The sequence below is a fragment of the Lonchura striata genome, chromosome Z (assembly GCF_050655825.1).
Source record: "Lonchura striata isolate lonStrDom1 chromosome Z, ASM5065582v1, whole genome shotgun sequence".
Lineage (NCBI taxonomy): Eukaryota > Metazoa > Chordata > Aves > Passeriformes > Estrildidae > Lonchura > Lonchura striata.
This window is the reverse complement of record NC_140740.1, coordinates 87014417-87038876: the sequence shown is the minus strand read 5'-3', so window position 1 is coordinate 87038876 and position 24460 is coordinate 87014417. Positions and strand designations below refer to the sequence as shown.

Below are 24460 nucleotides of genomic sequence, written 5' to 3'. Positions count from 1 at the left end.
GCAGGGCCGGGCGGCTGGCTGACGCAAGGCGGCCGCGGCTTGGCTCAGCCCGCCCGTGATGCACTTCCTGCGCCGCGGCCATGGCGGGGGACGTGCTGGGCAGGACGGCGGCGCTGACCCTCGGTGAGAGCCCGGGGCTCCGGCCCCCCACCCCCTCATCCTCGCACCCGCCTGCGCCGGGGGCCCGGGCCCGGCGGCGCTGCGGCTGGCGCGCACCGGGAGCGGCCGCAGCGCCGGGCCCGCCGGGCCGGGCCCTCCCCGAGCGCGGGAGGCTTCGCTGCGCTTCTCGTGTCGGTCCCGGCCATGGCCGAGCCGGGCGCTGCTCCGGCTGCTCCCCAGGCCCCATCTCCCTGCTTGCCTGCTCCGAGCTCTTCCCGGGAAGGGCTGCTCCCGGTTCCCGAGCTGCAGCCCGTGGCCCCCGAGGGTTCGGTACCTCGGGAGCCCTTGAGATTTTAGCGAACACACTGCATGGACTGACTTTTTAAATGAAATATATAAAATAATTCTTATTCTGACTGACCAGCTGGTGTCTTTGCAGGTTTATCACTGCTGATAACCATCAAGATTTAGTATAATAGAAAGTCTTGGGTTGGAAGAGGTCTTTAAAGATCACCCTGTCCAGCCCCCTGCAGTGAGCAGGGCCATATCCGTGTGTGTCCAGTTTCCTTCTCATAATTTTTTTTTTAAGTAATTGCTCGTATTTGTCATGTATCCCAGAAGAGCTATATGTGTCTGAACGAGAGGGCAACGACTCCACGGGTGATGGGACGCAAAAGAAGCCATTCAAGACTGTGTTGAAGGTGAGTGTGGAAAACACATGCTTTGTTTGGCAGTGTGGAATGTGTTTTGGGGCAAGTGATAGCCCTTGTGTTTTTAAATGTGAGTTTCATACTTGCTTTTGCAACCTGAGCAGGACCAAAGTTCTTGCTCAGGCTCTATAAGGATGATTTTTGGCTCATTTTGGTTATTTCCCCTCCCATTTTTAGGCGTTGATGACAGCAGGAAAAGAGCCATTTCCTACAATTTATGTGGATTCCCAAAAAGAAAATGAGGTGCTGTGGCATTGAAGGGTTTCCTAGTGGGACTTATTTACTGCTTCTTGGTGTGAAGGGACACAATGTAAACTGCTGTCTTTTGGTCTCTCCTTGAATTCTTTAGAGATGGGCCATCATTTCCAAATCACAGATGAAGAATGTCAAAAAGCTATGGCACAGGGAGCAAATGAAAAATGAAGCTAAGGAGAAGAAGGAGGTAGGTTGCAGAAGGAGCAGAGCATTATTGTTTTCCAAAGATATTACAGTGTCATCCATCATTCCTGCCCCTCCTAAAGAGCTGCAGGTTGTTCCTCACTGGTGCTGTTGTTTCACATGTTATTTACAGCTGGCCTGGTTACAGCTATTTAGTAAGTTACTTTTTCCAAACCAGGCAGAAGATCTCTTGAGAAGAGAGAAGAACTTGGAGGAAGCCAAGAAGGTTGTTATCAAGAATGATCCCAGTCTTCCAGAGCCCACATGTGTGAGTATGATCCTGTGCCTTGGCACATAGTCTGTGCTAGGGCATCTGGCCAGCACAGAGATTGTGCTGCTCTGAGGTGGGGTCTGGATCAACTCTAAGAGGTGGTGAGCCACTCCCCTATTTAATGGCTTTTATTCTCTGCCTCACAGGTGAAGATCAAGGCTCTGGAGGCTTACAGAGGGCAGAGAGTGAAGATTTTTGGCTGGATCCACAGATTACGGAGGCAAGGTAAAGCACAAGCATTGTTGAGCCCGTGCAGGGAGATAGAACAAATAGAGTGGCCTTCAAAATTTGGACACAGAATGAGTCTGACAGCACCTGGTCTCAAATTTTTAAACCAGTTAGGTGCCTTCTTTGGCTGATCTCAATGATCACTGCAACACTGACAGTTCCCCCTAATGTGTGGACAGACATTTCTTAGTTCAAATCCTAAGGGACTTTCAGTTTGGAGGCTAGTCCTGCAGAATTTCCTCAATTTCTGTGTTTTAAGCTAGAACTGCCAAATGATGAGCTAACCAGCACCTGCTCATACTGAAACCAAATTCCTTCTCTCTTTAACTAGGGAAAAATCTGATGTTTATTGTCCTGAGAGATGGCACAGGGTTTCTTCAGTGTGTCCTTTCTGATGAGCTGGTAGGTTGTGATGATTGTGTTCTGGCGTGAATTGAAGAGTTCATACCTCATCTGGTGTTCTCTTATGTAGGTGTTGTTAAGTTCTCCTCAGTCTACTGTCTCAGTTGTGTTACTGTTAAATCGTGTGTCCTGCCACTGCAGTTGTCAGTGCGGGAGCTGTTTAGCAGTGACTGCATGCTAAACGAAAAACTTTTAGGAATGAAAACTTGCTCACCTCTGCCTTTGTCTCGCTGCAGTGCCAGTGCTACAATGGGCTGGTGCTGTCCACGGAGAGCAGTGTGGTGGTGTACGGCACGCTGAACCTCCTGCCCCAGGGCAAGCAGGTACAGGAGCTCCTGTGGCTTCTCCTCCTCCCCCGTGGGCCATTGGTGTCCTGAGGGAGGCACAAGCAGAGGTGGGAGGAATCACTGGATTATTTCAGAGGGAATTAGGGCTAGAGAAAGAACAAAGCTGTGCTGTCCAGTGTGAGACAGGTGAACTGTGTGACTGTTCTCATTCTGCCTGAAACGATCTTCCACTGATTTTCCACTAGGAGCCAGACAGCTCCTAGACTATAACATGGAGAGCTATATTAAATAAATGGCATGGCTTCATTTTCCTTAACAGGTCTATTCAGTTTTTATTTTGTGGGGCTAAGAATTTTTTCACATCTCTTTTATTGAGGTGTGTTTGTAGGATCGACCCAAGGTTAGGTAGTGTGAGCCCTCACTATCACCTTTGGGTAATACTCTGTGGGTTAGCCTTTGAAAATCTGCATTTCTACTCAGAAAAGTGCAATGTATTGAAATGGTTTTAGTTCAGCTTGCAGGCTGAACTACTAGTGCCAATTGTCAGCGGTGGAAGGCGGCTGTGACGCACACAGGAGCTAGTGAGAGCAGAGCTCTGTCACAGACTGGATTGGAAGGGCCTTGCAGCCCATCCAGTGCCACCCCTGCCACGGGCAGGGGCATCTTCCGCTATCCCAGATGGTTCTGAGCCCTGTCCAGCCCGGCTTTGGACACTTCCAGGGGTGAGGCAGCCACAGCTTCCTGGGGCGGCCTGTGCCAGGGCTCACACCCTCACAGGGAAGAATGCCTAATATCTCATCTCCCCTGCCCTCAGTCCATGGGAAGCCGGTCCCCCTTGTTCCATCACTCCGAGCTTTTGTGAAAAGACACCCAAGGGGTAAGCAGTGGACTTTTTCCCCAGCGTTTGTTTCTCTCCCATTGGCAGGCTCCAGGAGGCCACGAGCTGAGCTGTGATTACTGGGAGCTCATCGGCCTGGCCCCAGCAGGAGGGGCTGACAATCTACTCAACGAGGACTCAGAGGTGGATGTGCAGCTCAACAACAGGCACATGATGATTCGAGGTGAGAACATGTCCAAAATCTTCAAGGTGCGCTCCATGGTCGTGCAGGCCTTCAGGGATCACTTCTTTGCCAACGGATATTATGAAGTAAGTGTGTGTGTTCCCTGGTCAGCAGGTGACTGCTCTAGTGCCCTGGCTCATCCATGTCCTCAGTTCTTCACCCAAGCAGTGACAGCCCTGTTCTCCTGCAGGTCACGCCACCAACCTTAGTGCAGACCCAGGTGGAGGGAGGCTCCACCCTGTTCAAGCTGGATTACTTCGGTGAAGAGGCATACCTGACCCAGTCATCCCAGCTCTACCTGGAGACCTGCCTACCAGCTCTGGGAGATGTCTTCTGTATTGCTCAGTCCTACAGAGCTGAGCAGTCCAGGACCCGCAGGCACCTGGCAGAGTATGGACAGTTGTCCTTGTTTCTTTTTAAACAGTTAAATTTCCTTTACAGTGCGGGAGTAAAAGGGGGTCAAATGTGTGTGTTTGGGTTGTGGGTTTTTAGATGAGTTCGTTTCATTGCTAAAAATCTGTTGTTTGTATGTGGCTTTGTTTCAGGTACACTCACATTGAAGCTGAATGTCCTTTTATAAGTTTTGAGGATTTGTTGGACCGTCTGGAGAATCTGGTGTGTGATGTCGTAGACAGAGTCTTGAAATCACCTGCAGCAACCTTACTGTACGACCTCAACCCGGTAGGCAGCAATGGCAATAGCCAAGAAAATAGGATCTTAAGCCTTTCCTACTCAGCACATTCTTTTGGGAGATGCAGGGCATGGCAGTGAGCTTACTTACTATTTGTAATGGCAAGAAGAATATTAAACGTAATAAGAATGAAAAAACTGCAAGGCTGATAAAGACCAAAACAGGGAACTGTGGGGGAAGATATTCCCTGACAGTGTGCTCCAGAAACCAGCAGTGTGCCAGGATTTATGGGAGTGTCTGCTGTGCCAGTGGAATAAAACCCTCCATCCCAGAGATCGGATATTGACTGGCTGGTACTTGCTGATGGAGCGTGAGGGAGCGATGAAACAAGTGGTGTTTCAGTTCCTCCCCTGGGACATGGAGCCCTAAAGCTCTGGAAATACTTCCTATCTTTCGTCCTAGGTGATCTATGAGATTTACTGGGCTTGAGATGGTTATGTTTGTTTCTAGCTTTGTAGTACAGAGCTTGATTTGTTCATTTAAGTGATAATTTGATGATCTGGGAGGTGGGAAAGGTCATGTGCTGATCAGCTAGAAAAATACTCCTTTTAAAATGGTGCTCCTCCACCTGTCTGTGCTCTTATCCACAGGGTTTCCAGCCCCCCAGACGTCCCTTCCGACGCATGAACTATGCTGAAGCCATCGAGTGGCTGAAGGAACATGATGTGAAGAAGGAAGACGGCACTTACTATGAGTTTGGGGAGGTATGTCCTGCTGGGACCTGGAGTAATGCAGCTGTGGGTTGTGATTTGATCTGATGCCCTTTAACATTAACCTGTGTTGTCACCTGTCATCAATTCCCTGGCCACACTTCTCCAGCATGTGCGACACTTTGTTTGAAGGAGCTCAGGAGAACTTGACAGCCTAGCCAGGATTTTTTTTCCCCTCGGCTTTCTGTCTTATATATTGGGGAGACTTAGATTTTAATTGAACAATTTTTTTTTCCCCCCAGACATGTGGGTTATTATTTCTTCTAAAATAAGTTTGTTTTAAGAATTTAGGTACATTAGGATGAAAGTGTGGACATGAGCAGTCTGAAACTGTCCTGTTTCATGCCTGCTTCACGTGGGACTTGGGTATGGGTATGGTTTTGGCGCTGAGTATGAATAAAGCCTGCTCTAACCCTAGGACATTCCCGAAGCTCCTGAGAGACTGATGACAGACACCATTAACGAGCCCATTCTGCTGTGCCGGTTCCCTGCAGAGATCAAGTCTTTCTACATGCAGCGCTGCAGCGACGACTCGCGCCTCACCGAGTCTGTGAGTCATTTTACCTGCTGGGGTAGCTTGGAGCAGTGGGGACGTTGGAGGGCACGAGTGCTGTGGGAAACATCTTGGGGAATCCTTGCCAGGCTTTGCTCCGGGTGCCTTGGCACGACTGTCTCGGGCTGTGCGCGTTCCCTGTGCGGCAGCGTTGCCGTAATGGGGCCGTGCTGTGTGCGCTGCAGGTGGATGTGCTGATGCCCAACGTGGGCGAGATCGTCGGCGGCTCCATGCGCACTTGGGACAGCGAGGAGCTGCTCGAGGGCTACAAGAGAGAGGGCATCGATCCCACGCCCTACTACTGGTACACGGATCAGGTCAGTACAGCAGCCATGCTGCAGGGCTCAGACGGGAGCTGGGGCTTCTCCCCTCTTACAGAGGTTGGCAGCTTTTGTTTCTGGTGGTATTACTGCAGCTACAAATTGCTAGAAAATGTGTAATACCCCCTCCCTGGATTTCACAGAGAAAATACGGTACGTGCCCTCATGGAGGATACGGTTTGGGATTGGAGCGGTTCCTGACCTGGATTCTGAACAGACACCATATCCGAGATGTCTGTCTCTATCCACGCTTTGTCCAGCGCTGCAAACCTTAGTCGTCCTTGGGAAAAATTCCTGGAAAACTGAGCAGCTGATGTTTGGGAAAGAATGATACACGCTGCTGTACTACAGCCTGTCTGACAACAAGACTTCCTGCAACCTGTTGCTAATTCAAATACCACTTTAGGATGTGAAAAGGAAACAAACAAAACTTCTTTTTTTAAAACAAAATACTAGTAATTAACTGGAAAAAGCCTTGGAAAAATTGTTTAGGTGCATTTATGCTCTTGAGTCATCACAAAACAAAGATCTTGATAAGCTGGCATTTAGAAAACAAGATACACTTCTGCTTTTAAATTCTGTGACTTAAAATATGCTGGGCATTTGATCATTTTATTTTTAAATTTGCTTTAATTTTAATCACTTTTCTCTTGGGGTTTCTGTTGGGGAAGTCAGGAGTTCAAGCTCCTGAAATTCCCTAAGAGCACCCTGTGAGAATGTTACGGAGAGGCATGAACAAAGGGTAAAAATGGGAATAAGTATCTTGAGCACTGCACGGTTTTAGTTCCTGCTGATTTTAATGGGGGTTCTCTGAGTTGATTCAGTAGCAGGGTGTGTAGTACAGTGCACAGAACTCCACTGTGGGAGAGGTGGGTTGGGTCTGGGGCTTTGGGGTTTTTTTCAGATTATTTATTGCTCAGCAGGGCTGAGGCTGGCAAGGTAGGCTTTGCTCCCTTTCCCAAGAGCTGTGGATGCAGCGCTGCCGTGGGTCCATGTACACCCAGCTGGACGTGTCTGATGGCTCCTGGGCATGGGGGGTTGTGGTGCCTTTTGCTCCCTGTTTGCAACCAGAAATGAGTGACTGAGACCCGGAGGAACATAACTGAAACACACTGGGTTTTCAGACTGCAGTGCTTTCCCATGTCACGCTGAAGTGTGTTCATCGAGCAGCTCCCTGTCCCTGTGCTACTGCAGCTGAGCAGCTTCCCTGACTGTAAGGAACTTATCAAATAGGGATAATGAAATATTTCATGTGTTGAGTCATCGGTATCGTTTCTATTCGTAAAGCAATTCCTTTACCAGAGAGAAAAGTAAAGGTAGGTGCATCATTTACCACCTGCACTGAGGTTTGAGCTGGATTTGCCATTCACTCCTGGAATTGTTGAGCTGTGGATACCTACATTTTTGTAATAAGTGATTGGTTTTATTCGTCTGCATGTTATATAAACTGGTCTAAATCAGCAACCAATAAATTATGGCAACAGAAGCTGGTGTGCAAGATAATACTTGACATTAATGCCTGTTCTTTTACTGAGTCTGTGGAGCTTGCTGCTTGATACAGTGTGGACAAAAACCCAGGAAAAGGGAATTTTCAAGTGCAGTAAACATATCCCAAGAACTATTGTGAGCTTTTTTTCCCTTTCCAAACAAAATCCCCACTAATTAACTTAAAAGCATGAATTTTTCTAATTTGGAGGGACCACTTCAGCTGCCCAGTGAAATGTGCTGGAGAGAAACAATGTGGTGCTGACTGAGGTTGCAGAGGCAGCAGTGCTGAGGGGAGCAGCCTGGACTTCTGGCACCAGGTAAAGACTTTATAAAATACTTTCCTTTTAGTGCCTGAAGTGATGGGAAGGGAGAAGTGTCAGGAAAATAGGCTTCTTGAAAAACATCCCGTGTTTGGGGCAAGTTCTCAGTCCTTAAACCTGACAGGGCTGAGCTGCTTTGTAAAGGTTAAAGGCCTCCTTATCAGGGGAGCTGCTAGAGAAAGGGCTGGGGACTTAAGAAGTGCTCATGGAAGAGGCAGATCAGATAAGGAGCTTAAAAGGTGACCCGGATGAAAGATGCTGTGGAACTTACCAGAGGCTGCTGTGCAACTCCCAACAGGAGCTGGTGCAGAGAGGTGGGGTGGGATCTGGGAAGGATGCTGCAGCTGCTTGGAGCACAAGAGAACCTGCCTTTTTTTTTTATTATTATTAGAAAGAGAAAAACCTGCAGAAGAGAAAAAAATGTGTAATCAGAACTTGAGTCTCCTCATCCTCACTTTCATTTTCTTTCACAGTGTTTCCAGGCAGATCGGTTAAATGGATTAGGAACTGGTAAACTGGGCTGCCAGCACTGGTTTCAGGACCTTTCAGCCATGTCCCTGGCTTTGGCATAACTATCCTTTAGCTTTGATTAGATTACCACTCCTTACATGCACTATTTTATATTTATCTGTGTTAAATATTACCTGGCCCCACTTTGTAAGGCACTTCTGAGGAGAACACAGTTCTGCCAGCCTTTGTCACCAAGAGCTGGCTCTGCCCTTGGCCTGCTGAGACGGGGATGCAAGCCACCCACATGTGCAGGGTAAGCGCTGTGGTGTTTGTTCCTTTGTGTTTAAATCGCAGTATTATTATCGTAGAATCATCAAGTGCAACCACCAACCGAGCACTACCTCTGGAATTCCTAAACCACCAAACCGCATCACCCAGTGCCAGATGCAGATACCTTTGAAACACCTCCAGGGATGGTGACTCCGCCACCTCCCTGGGCAACTGTCTCCAGTGCCTGAATTCCAGAGGCTGAATTTCTACCCGGAATGGAGGTTACCAGGTGAGCTCCGTGCTCCTGCACCAATTGTGTGACGGGGTGCAGAACCGAACCCTCATCTCTCATGAGGCGTGTGCTGAGAAAGTCCCCAACATTTTTTATCATTTAAAGCATTTTTTAAAGCGTTTTAAATAACATTTAAAATCTCTTTTTATAAGATTTTGTAGTTTTAAAACTTTTAGCAGTTTAGAGCGTCACTTCAAAGCGGGGATCACTTGCCTTCACTCCGTAGGAGTCCCCGGGGGCTGCGGAGGGGGGGGTCCAGGGCAGCGCCGCTTGCGGGACACCGCCGCAGGACCGCCCCCGGTGCCGGGGCGGTACCGGGGCGGTACCGGGGCGGTACCGGGGGCGGTGTGAGGCGAGGGGCGGTGGCAGCGCTGTCTGAGGGAATGCGGGCGGCCAAGATGGCCGCCGCCGCCGCCGCCGCCGGGCGTCACCGTGAGTGTGAGGGCGCCGCCGCGATGGCGGGAACGGGGGGCGGCGGGCGGCCTGAAGGCCGACCGGACACCGCGGGGACCGCGCGGGCGGGAGCGCGGCGGCGCCGCCGCCGCCCCGCGTTACACAACGCCCGAGAGGCGCCTTTCATAACGCTGACGGCGCTGGGGCCGTGCGACCGGCGGGGCCGGCGGGCTTACCGGGGCTGCGGGAGGGCCGCGCGCGGTGATGGCGGCTTCCCGCCGCTGCGCTGAGGGCGCTGCGCTGAGGGCTCTGAGGGCGCTGCGCTGAGGGCGCTGCGCTGAGGGCTCTGCGCTGCGGGCTCTGCGGGCGCTGCGCTGAGGGCTCTGAGGGCGCTGCGCTGCGGGCGCTGCGCTGAGGGCGCTGCGGGCGCTGCGCTGAGGGCGCTGCGCTGAGGGCTCTGAGGGCTCTGAGGGCGCTGCGCTGAGGGCTCTGAGGGCTCTGCGGGCGCTGCGCTGAGGGCGCTGCGCTGAGGGCTCTGCGGGCGCTGCGCTGAGGGCGCTGCGCTGCGGGCGCTGCGCTGAGGGCGCTGCGCTGAGGGCTCTGAGGGCGCTACGCTGAGGGCGCTGCGCTGCGGGCGCTGCGGGCGCTGCGGGCTCTGAGGGCTCTGAGGGCGCTGCGCTGAGGGCGCTGCGCTGAGGGCTCTGCGGGCGCTGCGCTGAGGGCGCTGCCAGCGGAGCGCGCGCGCCCCTGCTCCGCCAGCCCGGCCGCGGCGCTTCTAAAACATAGGAGAGAACGCTTTTACCGATGCTTCATCCAGCCGGGATCATCCTCCTTGCGTGTCTCGTTCTGCACTGTGTCTGCCCTTCATGATGCAGGTGGAAACGTGCCATAAACCTCACTCTAAGTCAGACAGTGGCAGAATGTCCTGAGTTGGGAGGGACTCCTGGTCATTGATCAACTCCTGGCCCTGCACAGGACACCCCAGCAATCTTATCCTGTGCCCGAGAGTGTTATCCAAGTGCTCCTGGAGCTCTGGCAGCCTTGGGGCTGTGACTGTTCCCTGGGGAGCCTTGTCAGTGCCCAGCCACACTCTGGGCCAAGAACAAAAGTTCTTACAATGCAGAAGTATCAATGCAGCCATTGAAACTTTCTTTTTTATTGTTCTCTGTAATTGGCATATAGTGCCAGCACCTCAGAAAGTAATAACCCAAGAACTGGAAGTAAAAAAGGATTATTTGAAAAGGACCTTTCAGGCATCAGCGATGCTTGAAGTGCTTTAGTTTGCAGCCTTTTGTATCAGTGCAGACGCAGGCATCCACAGCTACGCACTTGTAATCCCGAGTAAGAGGCTGGATTTGCAGGATGCATTTCATTGCCATTGATTTCAGCAGGTTTTGAGGCTGTTCAGTGTCTGTTCAGGAGGTTATTAGAGAACTGTGAGCTGTAAGATGCTCTTCCCAGCAGGTGGGTTGGCTGCTGAGGAGCTCTGTGCTGTTGGGGCTCAATTGCTGCTGAGCTCCTGTGGTCTGACAGGGGAAATGTCGCACTGAACAATTGCCGGAGAGACAGGGATGCAGGATTTAACCTTTTTTTTTTTTTCCTCCATGAGCAATTCACGCTATTTTTGTGCTAAAAGAATACCATGTAATGATGATGAACTCCTGAGGAGTACGAAGTGTGCCTTTGGAAAGGCAGGCTGTAACCAGCATGGAATTGTATGGAATAGGCTGAAAGGAACCTTAAGGATAATCTAATTGTGTTCAGCTGCAGGGCCCCTGACATAACGATGTGGAGATGCTGGAGTGAATCCAGAGAAGGCCACAGAGATGTTCCAGGGCTGGAGCTCCTCTGCTCTGGAAGCAGCCTGGGAGAGCTGTGGGTGTTTAGCCTGGAGAAGGATCCAGGGAGAGCTCAGAGCCCTTTCCAGTGGCTAAAGGGGCTCCAGGAGAGCTGCAGAGGGAGGTGGATGTGCACAGACTTGTGAAATCCTGGAGTTTGTGTGATGCTGAAATCCAGATTAATAGCCTCACCTGGCTGGGTAGTGAGAAAGAAGGTGGCCCAAATCTCCAGGGAAATGGATTCTGGAGTTGCTGCTCGGTGTTCAAAGAGGAGCAGATGTCTAACCTACATTATAGACATGTGGAAATCCTGCCCTTGTCTGGGGTTAGCCCAGGTGTGTCTGACCCACGAGGAGTGACACAGTCTGACACTCAATCCTCAGGGTCAGCCCTTTGTTTCTGCTCTGTTGTCACCAGTTATTTTGGAGTTATGGTTGGAACTCAGACTAGCAAGGCTTTGGTTCGGGTTTTGGTTGCTGCCTGGTAGCTGCAGAGCTGTAAGTACAGAGTGTTCAGAGCAAGGCAGAAGCTTGTGACTCCCTGACTCGCTTTGGCTGCAGGAGCCGGAGCTCGCCGTGCTGGCCGCGTTTGCGGTGCGTGCTGCGGGGATCAGCTGCCGTGTCCCCTCAGCAGCAGCTGAGCTCTGTGTTGTCTCTCCGCAGTGCTGAGGAGCCGCAGCCAGCTGCGGGTGCCGCTGCGATGGAGAGGCCAGGCCACGGCGGCCGCGGTGACGGAGAGCGCCAAGCCGCAGGTCCAGCCCCAGGAGCGGTGGGTGTGCGCCGGGGCCGTGCCCGGTGCCTGTCCCCGATAGCGGCCGCGGGGCTGGCTCCGCTCTGCCCGTGCGAGATTGCTTATCTGCCTGCCTGCACCCACCGGCTCGTGTGCTGCGGGCAAGGGCAGCCTCCTTACCATTATTGTTTCAAGTTCTGGTTCCTGCTGCCTGGGTTTCTTTCAGCAGCCTTCTGAGACACGCTCCGGCAGAAAGGGAATGGAAGCTGAGGTCCCGAAACATCGGGGCAGGCCTGGGCTCCTCTCAGTGCCCTGTTGTGAGACTAGCTTTGACTAAAGGGCAAAGCTCCCTGTGCAACCTGAACCATCATCTGCTGGGGAAGTGAGGTCCTGGTCTGTGGGCTCCCTTGGGCAGGGGAAACAGTTCCATGGGGAAATTGGGTGAGAGTTGTGATCAGCAGCCGTTCTGTAAATGCTGATACCACCATCTGTGCTGCTGTGCCATGTGGGACGTTATCCTTACAACAGTGTGCCACCCGGATAGAAAATCCATTCTGGAAAAACCCAATCCAAACACAACTGGCCCTACAATGAATTTGTGTGTAGAAGGGCTTCTTGCTGCTGTCACTGCTGCAGGAGATGAGATGTGTCCCCACAGTAGTGAAGAGAGACTTGTGTGAGTGGCTCATCTGCTTTCCAGGGAAGCTGCTGCTTGGTTTGGTTTGATTGCGCAGCTGAGATCCGGTTTTATAACCTCCCTTAGAGCCAGCGGCTGCGAGACAGCTTTTTTAGTGTGTCTCCACCTAAAGTTTGTGCTACAAAGTGGTTACTTTTTTAAAAAGCAAAGGTCATGTAGATACTTGTGTCTGGCCATTCCTGTTCCTAGCGCAAGTGTTTACATAAGCAGGAGGAGCCTTGGGATAGAAAGGTGAATGTGGGAGGATGAGCCGATTGTTTTGTCATCATAATAAAGATAAAAGCAGTGGGTCATTAGGGTTTGAAATACCTCTTGCTTCCCTAGGAAACCTAAAACGGGAATCTTGATGTTGAACATGGGAGGCCCGGAGCGGCTGGATGACGTCCACGATTTCCTGCTGCGTCTCTTCCTGGACAGAGATCTGATGACCCTTCCAGTTCAAAAGTGAGGGGCACTGGCATCTCCTGTGCTACAGGCAGTGTTGGGTGCTGCTGTCTGAGCTGCAGGTGGAGAGCAGCACTCCCTAAGACTGCTTCATCCTGGGAGCAGTCAGTGCAAGGGACAGTGCTGGAAGCCTCTGGATTAGGCGTGCCGTGGCTGCTCTCTTTTAGCTGCAGCCTGGGGTGTGGGAAGGGTGGCGGAATGGAACATGAAACAAGGCACGCTGCTTTGCTGTAATTTGCCCAGATGGCCGGGGAAAAGGTGCTGCAGCAGAGCTCTGGGGAGGGGGTGGCTCTGCTGTGCTGCTAACACGTCCCTCTCCAATGCTGCAGTAAACTGGCTCCGCTCATCGCCAAGCGCCGCACCCCAAAGATCCAGGAGCAGTACAGCAGGATCGGCGGGGGCTCCCCCATCAAGAAGTGGACGGCGGTGCAGGGAGAGGGCATGGTGAAGCTGCTGGACAGCATGTCTCCTTGCACTGGTACTGCTCTGCTCAGCCTCCCACGGGCTGCTTTTGCTCCATCTTGGAACCGTTTGCTTGAAAAGCAGCTTTGCCTTCTTGGTTTTCCTTGTGGGGTAGTGTGGATTTCCTCCCTGCTGGGAAGTCATGGCAAAGATAGTGCAGAAGGGATTCCATGCATTGTAAGGTTGTTATGGAAGGCTGGGCTTGGGGAGCCACCTCTGTCTCTCCTGTGATCATGGGAAGATAGATGGCTGTGGTGGACTAAGTGTGTTATTTTCAGGTGTCCAAAGGCAGGTGCCAGGAGTGTCCCTTGGTGTGTGGCACTGCCAGGCATCGTGCCTTGCCCTGCTTGAGCCTGAGGAAGCCTGCACTGAAGTCAAGTGGCTGAGGCTTAGAGGGGAAGAAAGGGGAATGTGTTTCATGTGAACCACTGAGGCAGGTATGGGAGGGGGGTGTTCAGAGTGGTGTTGTCAGCAGCTGCCGCAGGGCTGAAAGGAGGACAGCTGGAGAAAAGACAAGGCTTTGTAGATGAGCAGTGCAGGGCACGGCTGAGGATAGCAGCGAGCCACACCCAGGGACACAGCAGGAGATAAGGCTGGGCAGTTTGGCTGGCATGGAAGGAGATGCTCTCTCTGCCAGTCCTTCATGGTGAGAAAACTTCAAACATGAATACAGCCTCCTTCCCCTGTCTCTGTGTCACAGAATCCCTCCCAGCAGGGAGTGCTAACTGGTATGGGATAGCCTGTGCCACGCTGCCTGGTAGCGTGACTGTGGTGGGAAATGGGTGCAGGTGCTTCTGTCAATGTCCTTCCGTGCAGGGCTGTTTTGTAGCTCTTTGTGGCACCTGCCTCAGGCTTGGCTAGAAAAAGGCTGGAGGAAAAGGACTGCTAAAAGGGTTTGGCAGGTTGAAAGCACTGTTCTTGGAAGGCTAGAGCCAAATTTATTTCATCCGTTCAGAAGGTGGCGTGTCACTGGAGTCTTCACTCAGGTGAGGTTCAGTCCTTTCTGCACAGATGTGACTGCCTAGCTTAATTTGAGCTGTGGTGCCTGCAGGTACAGAGCCTGAGGCCTGCTGTGTCATCTGAGGCAGGAGTGCTCTTGGACAGGAGCCCTGAAGGGTCAGCCTTGCAGCAGGTTCTGCAGATAAGGCTTGGAAAGTTTATCTGCTTTCCCCAGTGTCCCGTTCCCACTTGCTTTTGTGTGGTGACCACTCTCTGTGCAGTCACACCCTTCTCTGGGCACCTCTCCTACCTGATAAGTCCCTTGGAGGCTTCTTTTCTACTGGACAACAGCTGCAGTTTAACAATAGAATGTGCTGAGCACTGCCAGCCATTTCCTTCAGCATCCCAAGTGACCGTGCAGAGCACTGTGTTCCTTCAGAACGGTGTGGACGTGTTGGATGTGCTTGCAGACAGCATTTGAGAATATGGTGTGCTCACACGTAGCACTTTGGGAGTGCTGAGCCCTCTGAATGAGTAACTGGCAGGAGGTGCTGGCACCATGTGAAATGTGGCAAAAATAAATACTTTTAGGGTCATTTTGCCTTGATCAGGTGTGGGCAGCAAGTGAAACCTCAGTGTGTCAGCAGCAATGCTCTCATCCTAAATCCAGGCACAGCTTTGTACCAGCTGCTGGGAGGGGAACTGACTCTGTCCAAGCCAAGATCAGGACAGGACAGCACTATTATTTAAACAGCCTGTGCACAGACACCAACACCTCTCTTTGCTGCCCATGGTCCTGAACAGACCTGACACTGCGAGGATATTCCTTCCAGGCTGGCTGTGCTCTTCCCAGAATGTCCTTTCCCAGGTTAAACTCCTACATCCCTGCCGGGGTTAGTCAGACTTTTGTCTTTAATGCCACTCAAAGATGTTAATGAGCTTACTGGCTCCAGGGCTCCTGTAGTTGGGTCTTTATTTGCTGCTGCTCCCAGCTGGGAGCTCTCCTGCCTCCTGCAGGGAACTGGGGATGACTAAACCTGTTTTCCGAATCCTGCATAAATGTATGGAGTGGAGTCCAAGCACGGGACATCTGCTTCCTTCAGAGACCTGCTAAACGTTGTTTCAGAGCCACTGACCCAGAAACCCTGAAAAAGAAACTTTGCTTTTGTTCTCCTAAGAACCTCTGTCCTCCACTTACACAAAACAAAGCAGTAAACCTCCCCTGCCTGCTTCCCATCCCCTAACCAAGCCGTGCTCCCAAAGCTGACACCCGGAAGATTAGAGATAAAAAATGGAGGAACCCGAGATGGTCTCGGGGAGGATCATATTGCTGCCAGAATTAGGTGTTAAAGCCCCGAAGCTTTTTATAAAAGCCCTCCAAAATCAGGATGGGAGAGCACGTGTCCCCGATTCACTGCTCTGCTGCCCCTTGGGGTTTGGGTGCCATCGGAGCAGGTGTGCTGGGCAGGGAGGGCAGCTGGAGCTGTGGGCTGTGAGGGCATCGGGCTGTTCATTTGGCTTCTCATAGCGACACTTTTTTACCTTTTATGTCTTTAGATCAGGATTTGCCTGGTGAGACACCGGGGCTCTGTCCAGGCTGGGAACCGTGCCTCTGCTAAATGCAGGAGAAGCAGGCAAGTGGTGTTCCCGCAGAAGCAAACCATAATATAAATCACTTTGAAATTCTAATCACAGCCAAGTGAGGTACCAGAAATACGCTTGGCCAAAGAAAGGGCTTACATGACAGAGCTTTCCAGAAGTACCCAGAAAAGGATCAGCGAGTTTGTGTCAGCAGTGTCAGCCTGCCTGTTGATGTCTGTTTTACACCTAACGATGTGTTCCTGTGAATTCTCACCTTTTCCTGCAATCCCTGTCCCGGTGCTGGCGCCGGCAGCGCCTCACAAGTATTACATCGGCTTCCGCTACGTGCACCCCCTGACGGAGGAGGCCATCGAGGAGATGGAGAGGGATGGCATCCAGAGGGCCATCGCCTTCACCCAGTACCCCCAGTACAGCTGCTCCACCACGGGTGAGCACTGGGCAGGGCAGAGGTGCTGCGAGTGGGGATAAATCATGGGAGCTCTGAGCAGACCAGTGCATTGTGTGATATATGTGTGTACGTATATGTATATATATATCGGGGATAGAATTGTTCCCACTGGAGACTCAGCTCTGATTTATAGTTGTGTTTTAATTATGGAGCATTTTAAAGTGTGATAATCGCTTGCTGCCAAGCTGTTCCAATCTGACAGCTTGCTGGTGGCCTGGCTGAACTTGTGTTGTTAATTCTCTATTTCAGGAAGCAGTTTAAATGCCATTTATCGCTACTATAACCAGAAAGGGGAGAAGCCGAAGATGAAGTGGAGCATAATTGACCGATGGCCCACCCATCCCCTTCTCATTCAGGTGTGGATCTGAAGGCTTTGAGGTTTATATATTTTCTTTTAGAATTATAGACATAATACTGAGGAAGGATAACAGGAAGGCTTCAATCTGAGGGTGCATTTTGGTTCTGTGATGAAATGAGTCTTGTCTACCGTGTCTGAAATTACAGGAGAAGGAGGGTTATTTCATACCCCATGCTTTGGCAAGATAATGTGTGAAAGCGACCACTGTGCACATCCTGTTTTAAAAGCTGGGTGATGTCACCCTAATGGTGGTGGCTGGAAGGAGCCTCTACAGGCCATTAGTCCAAATTCCTGCTCAGAGCAGATCTGTGATCAGCACGCACAGACATTGTGCTGGTTTGTCAGATTGCCCTCCGCAGCACAGAGTAATTCCTGGCTGTGGCAGGAGCAATGAAGGGAGGCCTTTGTGCTGCTCTCTGTCCAGAGAAAATGGCTCTTTGGTCTGTATGAGGGAGCTTCTCCTTCTGTGTGGGTTTGCAGTTTCTGTGGTGTGCTGAGCAGGTGGAAAAAGCACTGAAGGCAGGTGGGGTGGAGCTGCCTGTGCTGGTGATGCTCCCAGGACACACTCCCTGAGTGTTGTGCACACTGAGGGAATTTGGGAGCTCTTAAGGCAGCATGGACATGGGAGCTGCCTCTCTGCATCACTGTGGGCAGGGATGCCTCTGGTGTTCCCCGCTCAGGTCCTCGTTTCTGTTTCCCTGAGCAGTGCTTTGCTGATCACATCCAGAAGGAGCTGAACCTGTTCCCAGCAGACAAAAGGAAAGAGGTGGTCATCCTCTTCTCAGCCCACTCGCTGCCCATGTCTGTGAGTTACCTCAGGGCAGGGTGTGGGCACACAGCTGTGCAAGGGCCAGGCAAATCTGGTCCTTCCCAGTGTTCACTGATGCCAGAGGTGTGCTGTGCTTGTGGTGCAGGTGGTGAACCGTGGGGATCCCTACCCTCAGGAAGTGGGAGCTACTGTCCAGAGGGTCATGGAGAAGCTCAACTACTCCAACCCTTACAGGCTTGTGTGGCAGTCCAAGGTAAGGGCTCCGGGAAGCTGAGCAGGTGAAGCCTGTGCAGGGTCTTACTGGACTGAAAAAAAATACAGCTTTACTTACATTTTTGGTTGTTCAGTCTTGTTCAGGCCAGCCCAGGTTCTTTCCTTTGAGATGTAATGGTGGGAAGTGTGTCTTCATTAAACATTCAGTGCAGAAAGTGAGAAGTACAACCAGAAGCAGGGAAATAAAAATAACTATTTCTATCCCATCCATAACCTGATCTGTCATCCTTCCTAAGGAAATGTTGGGTGTTCTTTGTAAGAATGACTTACAGAGTGTTTTTTCCAGGTTGGACCAATGCCCTGGCTTGGTCCCCAGACAGACGAGACCATTAAAGGCCTGTGCCAGCGAGGAAAGAAGAACATGTTGCTGGTCCCAATAGCATTTACCAGTGACCACATTGAGACACTGTATGAACTGGACATCGAGTATGCCCAGGTTTTAGCCAACGAGGTGAGTGCTCTGTGGGTTTGGTCCCTCTTTGTGTAGTGCTGCTCTGAAATTATTTCTCCTGGGTTGCAGTTTGCTTTGTAGTTGCTTCTTGCAATATTAGCTTTATTTTCCTGTAAATCAAAAATTAATCTAAACTGGTTTAACCACAAAACAAGTGGGAGTTTGTCTTTCTAGATTTAGATCTTTAAACCATTACAAATATTGCTCAAAAGCAATTAATTATTTTTGGCAGCAAAATGTAATGTTGCCCCGTAGTAACTTTTGCTGTACTGAGAACCATGATACTGCATTTAATCCTGTAATTTCGGGGCGGCTTTTGAATGAAGGGAAGATTTTGAAGGCCACCCAGTAAAGGATCAGATTAACAGGTTTAACCTTTTCCTCCTTATTTTTGATTCAGTGTGGAGTTGAAAACATCAGAAGAGCGGAGTCTCTCAATGGAAATCCACTGTTCTCCAAGGTATCTGCTACATTGCAGTAAAGGTTTGCAGTTGTGTTTCCTGCTGAGTGTGGGTGTTTTCAGGTAGTTTTCAGGTATTTTAAGAGCAGAAACGGAGCCCCTTGTACCTAATCTGCCCAGCACAGAGGGTTCATTGTACCACAGTCCGTGGTTCTGTCAGCAGGGGCGCGGGGTGCAGGTTGGGGCGGCGTGGGGGGGAATCACACAGCTGGATCTGCTCCCTCTGACCTTTCCCACCCTCCCCGCAGGCCCTGGCAGACCTGGTGTGCTCCCACCTGCAGTCCAACGAGGTGTGCTCCCGCCAGCTGACGCTGTGCTGCCCGCTCTGCGTCAACCCCGTGTGCAGGGAGGCCAAGGCGTTCTTCAGCAGCCAGCCGCTGTGAGCCGGGGGAGCCGCTGCCCCGGGCGGGACCGGGCCCAGCCGCTCCGGCACAGCCTTGGGGCACTTCTCCTGATGTTTTCTTTCTTTGAGAGGAGTTGTAGGAGGTAGGGAAATAAGGGCATTCATCCTGTCAGGTGTGAGGAGATCTCTCGTCGTCCGACCCCAGTGGGACGGAGTGTGAGCCCAGCAGGACGCACTGAAAACCCTACACAGCTTTTTTTACAATTAGGTTCTGTTGCTATGCAGGGATTTATTTGTATGCAGGGTGGTCACCAGTTCATTAACTTGCCAGGTCAAAAGTACACATATTTTGGTTTTGCTTAAAGTGCACTCTGACCAGCACAGTCTGTTACCTGTTCCGAGAGGGACTTTGCAGCTGGCTTTGGTGACTTTGTAGATCAAGTTACTTCTAATGCTTTTTAATAAGGTGTGTACGTGTGTGTATATATATATTTTTTTTTTTTAGAGCATAAAGATAAGGCTTCATTTTGTTTTGGTTTTCTCCTGCCAGAAATTTCCCATGAGAGCTTAGGTGGGATAGTAGAATGCACAAAACTTGTTTACATTTTCTAGGAAAAACATTTTCATTATCTGCGGGAAAGTATTTAAAGAGCATAAATTGAAAGGAATTAGCCTGCTTGGGTGATACTGGAGAATTTGCTCCATTGAAACTGCCTCTTTCAAGTCTAGCAGGTGCACATGTGGAAACATGTTGGCTTATCTGTTAAGCAGAATGGCTTTTTAAATTCTTGTATTTTTATTAAATAAGGGCTTTTTCTGTTTGGTGAAGTAAATTTAGGAAGTCAGGCTTGTTCTCCAGGAGGTTTATAGATCCACTCTGTGCTTTCTACTGTGCCACAGTACTGTGGTTTTGTGGGATACCTATGCAGTGCCATAGGTAGGATTGCTCTGGCTCAATTGCTGTTACTTAGACGGAGACGATCAGTCAGGAATAATTTGGAGTTTCACATTGCAGATGCCTGAGAACAAGCAGCCCTGAGCTGGGCTCTCCTGAAAGGCTGCCAGCCCACACGGGGCCATGCTGGGCAGGGCCTGGCACTGGCTGTGCCCTGGGGAGGCACAGGGTCCCCTCCTGCCCGGCGGGGTGGGAGCGAAGCTGTGGCAGTGGCACTGAGCCCTGCGTGCGGCAGCCCCGCTGGCACCTCCTCGGGCACACGTTTACTTGATGTCCTTAGCACTGAAATGCCAGGAGCTGTGCACTGCAGGCTGGTTCCTGGGAATTGCTGGTGGCTGAGAAGCAGATGCAGTGCTGCTCAGCCAGGCTGACCTCCTCAGGTGAGCATGAGGCAGTTTGGACCTCTGGTCTTTTGAGAACAGGGTGTTGAAAGAGAGAAGAGACCTCTTGTGCTATATCAGGGGTTTGTCTCATTCTATTTTGTTGTTGGAGTTAAGGATGGGATACTAAAGGAACGGATGGATCCCCTCCCTAATACCTCTGGAGAGTTGCTTGCTCCACTGCCATACCTGCTTCCCAGGGTGAGAGAGACTGAGATTCCTTCAGTGCCAGAACCTCCTGCAGCACCCTGCTCCCCACAGAAAGAAGTCTTCCTTGACCCTTCATGCCTGTGCCTGTTTCAGGGGCAGGGAGCCAGGAGCTTCTCTTCTCCCTCCTCTCCCTCCCCCTGGGCTCTGCTCACTGCCTGGGCAGGAAAAAGGAGCACAAATGTCCAATATGTCTGGGAGCACTGGCCTTACGTCTGTCCTTGGACAAAGAACTTTCTCTGTTGCACTCCTCTTAGGGATCAGTGGAAAACAATCTGGTCTGTCAAATCTTCCTACTCACTCCTGTTTCCTCACAGCTGGAGGGAACGTGGACCTTCAGGCAGTCCAGGCTGTGACCACCACATTTGCAAGTGTGGAAAGCAAAGGTTCACATCATATGAACTTTGTGGTATTATAAATACAGATGGCTTTTCATTTTCATACTGGAGAGAGTCCTGAAAATACTAGCTGGCACTGATTCTGAGGCATTACATTTGTCCCCAGTAATAAAAGGTACTTAAAATTCACTTTTGAGTGTTCTAACCACAAGTGGGATAATTACTCCGTTGCTGCTATTACACCATCATGTAGAAATCACTTAATTTTCCAGCTTTTAGCAGATGGAGCCTGCCTCACAGAGCTGTTTGCTGTCAGAGGATAGTTTTCCTCAAGGTTTCTGAGGAGTTCCTCATCTCCCAGGCCAAGGCCCAGCGGGTTGGGCGAGCGTGTGCCCTGGGAAGAGACGAATCCGTGGTGCACGTGCCTTCCTGAGCCCTCCTCAGGGCTGTGTCCAGCTCAGTTTGCAGCTCACCCTGCCCCGTAGGTGTTCCGAGTGCCCCTGGCAGACTGGGAACCTCGGTGCTGCTGCCTCAGTGTCCCTGGACAGCATCCAGCTGGGCTGTGACACTCCTGCAGCTCTGCAGTCCCGAGTGGGGCTGTGCACATACCCCTGGCAGAGGGCAGGCAGTGGGGAGCGAGCCTGGGCTCCTGAGGCAGCTGCATCCCTGGGTTTGGTGAGTCAGTCCTCGGGCTGGGCTGAGCTGTGGGGGACTTTGGGGTGGCAGGGGGTCACTGTCCTCCTGCCCTAGGAGTGAGCTGGGCAGGGGATCTGCCCACCAGAGCTCCCAGCACTGTGGAGCTCTGGCCTCAGGGTATCGACTGGAAATTGAGGAGTTAGGAGCAGCCTGTGGGAAGAAATGGGAAGTAAAGGGGTGAGCTTGTTTTCCTGCTTTAACACTCTGCAGTTTGGCTTGTTTTTTTATTACTGAGTGAATTTTTCTCTTTTGAGTTTCTTTTTAACCTGTCCCTCGGTCCTTGCTGCATTTCAGAGAAGGTGGGAGCTTCCAAAAGGTGCTGTGACACCAAAGGGGTGTGGATGGTGTCAGAGCTGGCCTCCTGCTGTCCCCTGGAGAAGGAGGATGGCACAGCTGAGTTCAGTGGGGCCAGGGTTTCCCTAGGACTGCCTAAAAGCTCAGTGAATTCTCCCTTCCCACCACGCCCAGAGAGCTGGGGATCACCTTGAAGTGTAAGCTGCAAGTCAGAGCAGCTCCTTTGATTTTGTCAATGCCAGATCTGTACAGGTACTTGCTTTTAGCCCAACATATGCATTTCAGATTGACCAAGGACTTCCATGTGATGTAACGCGGCAAATTCGGATACTCCTACTGTGTGTCATTTGCCATAAGGATGGAATTCCAATTAAAGTTCTTTTGAGGAAATAACTAAGCTGTGTGTCTTTGTAAGAGCCCTTTTTGCTGGTGTTTGAAGTTCTCTCTGCGCCTCTGGTGTCAGGCTGGGGTGAGTTAGTTACAAAGAGTCTGGAGAAGAAGCTGAATTGGGGATTTGTCCTGGTATGGGATCCCACCTGTGATGGATAATTTATTCTGTTTCATGTTAGCGGTCTCTGGGCAGCTCCTTGCTGATGTTATTAATTAAATGCTTGATTGATTATTTTCTAGAGCAGGGATTGGAGATGTTGGACACTTAAGCCGATCCATTAGTGAGCTCCTGTGACTGGGTTGTGACGGGGGAGAGAGTGGGATGCAAATCCAACACAATGGAAGGTGGGAACTGTGGAGGAGAGCAGTGATGGTGCTTCTTTTCTTCTGGAATCTCGGTCCAAGCTTTGCTGTTTTACCTTTGAGCTTTTGAGTGGGGATTTGGCTGTGTGAGCCTGTTTGGCAGAACTTGAGCAATGTCATGTTTGAATCCAAAGCAATCTCCAACATTTTGGAAGCACTTTTCCTTCCCTCCCTCTTTCTGAAGGGCTCGCTCTCCACCTGCTTTCCTGCTTGGCCGTGTTTCTTTTTGTTTCCATGAGCCAATTCCCAAGAATGTATGGGCTGCACTGTCTCCCGTGCTGTGTGGAAGTACTTGTCTCCAGCAGCACAGCCTGGGCAAGGGGTTTGGTTGTCAGTCAGCATTTCAAGCCCTTAGGAGCAGGTTCTACTTCTGCCTGTAGAGCACAGGGATTTGCAAATTTGGATCAGGTCTAAAAACTGCCTTTTGTTTTCCTGCTAAATTTGTGCTCAGCAGTAAGTGCCAGGAAAAGGTTATTTAATTTGAGTCCATTGGCTGATGAGCATCCTTTCTGTGGCTGTGTGGAGATGGATTGTCTGTCCAGAGAGGGATCATTTCCAGCACACACAGCCTTTCATCCCCCGGGCTCAGAGGTTGCTCTGGCTGCCCAGTGACATCTGAGCCCCAAAAGGCCAACAGAGCACAAGGCCACAAAGTGGGGAGGAAGTGCTCCTTCCTTCAGGAGGAAGGCTCGGAGCACCGGTCTGGTGGAAGACCTGCCCTTGGCATGGTCTTTAAGCTCCCTTCCAATCCCTCTAGGATTCTGCGAGTCACTGGAGGTGCTGCCTGTGATCCCATGGCTCAGGGGGCAGGGAAAGGGAGTGCAGAACCGGAGTCTGGCAGTTCCTGGAATGACGGAGAGGGAGCTGGCACGAGGAATCCGGAGCGCTCCGTTCTGTCGTTTTTAAGGATGATCCATAACGTGTGAACATCACCCGCAATTGAGGCCTAATTGCGTTTCTCCAGCGAGCAGATGGCATTTCCAAGGAAGTTTAAAGGAGCACTTAAGGGATAATTTGGGGAGCAGTCGGGGGGGCTCCGTGCCCAGGCTGGGCTCCTCACAGCCAGCTCCCCAGCGCTTTTATCCCGGAGCTATTGGGCCATTATGGCTACGGCTGTCTTGTACTGCCTTGGATTTCTTGTGCTGCCAGGCCGGAGTGTAACATGACCCAAAGTGGTCTTGTATGTTTTAATCTGCTGGTTTCATATCTTATGGCTTCCTGCCATTATCCCTTTCTGAGCTGGATCCTGGAGTCACTCCTGGAGGTTGGCTGTGTGCAAAGGCTGAAGGCAGCTTCCAGTGGGTGCAGCTTGTGGCAGGCAGAGCTGGCCTTGGCTTGTTCTCTGTGTGTGTGGGCTTTGGTGACAGTTGTTCCCACCTGATGATCCCTCTGTGGTATCCTGCCACGCTGCCTATTCCAAGGTTTTTTTTGTCCTGGTTGTTTTCCTTCAGCACCTCCATCCTACGTGTGCTGAAAATCAGTGGCATTGCAAAAGCTCCTGCTGTTTTCCTCCAAAAGAAACCCACCTCCCTCACCCTGACTTGCTGTTGATGTGCAGCTTTTTCTGCAGGCTGAATCCCGGGCTGTTTCCCGAGGGAATTCCCACAGGGTTTCAAGCGGTGTGGGGTGTTTGGATCAGAAGAGCTGCCAGCACTTCATCTGCAGCCAGGAGGGAGCCGTGCTGCGCTCACGGCGGGTCCCACGCGGCAGCTCATTACTGCTGTGTTCATCCTGACGGATGCACTGCCGGGGAGCAGGAGGAGGATGGGAGTGTGCTGTCTGCTCCTGAGGGGGCTTCATAGCACTTTAACTGGAGTAACTGCGATTCTTGGCAGCTTAGGAACCAGTGAGTTGAGGGGAATCTGCAGGAATGAGCTCCATGGTCCAGAGTGGGCCCTGGAGCCGAGCACAGGGGGCCAGCCTGGCACTGGGAAAAGCTGATGCTGATACAGCATCCAGCCCAGCTGCAATCCTACCACGCGCCCAGCTCATCCTTCAGCTTTCGGCAGCTTAATGAAATGGTCCCATTTCCCTCTTCCAG

At 51.4% G+C, this 24460-nt stretch overlaps 3 protein-coding genes across 10 annotated transcripts in view; 2 read left to right on the top strand and 1 right to left on the bottom strand.

Moving 5' to 3' along the window:
• Positions 1-10560, bottom strand: part of LOC116184622 (uncharacterized) — a 41892-nt gene extending 31332 nt beyond the window's left edge. For 3 of the 5 annotated variants that reach the window (XR_014951428.1, XM_085567167.1, XM_085567169.1), the window contains exons 1-3: positions 9786-10560; positions 7850-7981; positions 2363-2521 (exon numbers count right to left, since the gene is read on the bottom strand). The gene's annotated coding sequence lies outside the window, so the exon portion shown is untranslated. The remainder of the gene's footprint in view (positions 1-2362; positions 2522-7849; positions 7982-9785) is intronic. The other 2 variants (XR_014951430.1, XR_014951431.1) reach the window with 1 other exon arrangement.
• On the top strand, positions 61-7273 carry NARS1 (asparaginyl-tRNA synthetase 1). The gene is made up of 15 exons (XM_021545360.4): positions 61-123; positions 718-800; positions 987-1052; positions 1159-1251; positions 1426-1515; positions 1665-1743; positions 2078-2148; positions 2385-2471; positions 3361-3582; positions 3687-3886; positions 4042-4177; positions 4778-4891; positions 5316-5447; positions 5636-5767; positions 5914-7273. Exons 1-15 carry the CDS (start codon positions 81-83, stop codon positions 6043-6045), a joined length of 1680 nt encoding a protein of 559 aa, XP_021401035.1. The 5' UTR covers positions 61-80; the 3' UTR covers positions 6046-7273.
• LOC110478600 (ferrochelatase, mitochondrial) lies at positions 8914-22063 on the top strand. 4 transcript variants are annotated; one of them, XM_021545362.4, is made up of 11 exons: positions 8914-9022; positions 11484-11589; positions 12572-12691; positions 13021-13169; positions 15987-16121; positions 16392-16498; positions 17207-17305; positions 17415-17522; positions 17829-17993; positions 18394-18453; positions 18702-22063. In XM_021545362.4, exons 1-11 carry the CDS (start codon positions 8974-8976, stop codon positions 18834-18836), a joined length of 1233 nt encoding a protein of 410 aa, XP_021401037.4. In that variant the 5' UTR covers positions 8914-8973; the 3' UTR covers positions 18837-22063. The 4 variants fall into 4 exon arrangements, with proteins under 4 accessions (XP_021401037.4, XP_021401038.2, XP_085423289.1 ...); XM_085567163.1 differs by having other exon boundaries at positions 8959-9028; XM_085567165.1 differs by having other exon boundaries at positions 8968-9022; positions 11484-11572.
• Positions 22064-24460: the final 2397 nt, after the last annotated feature.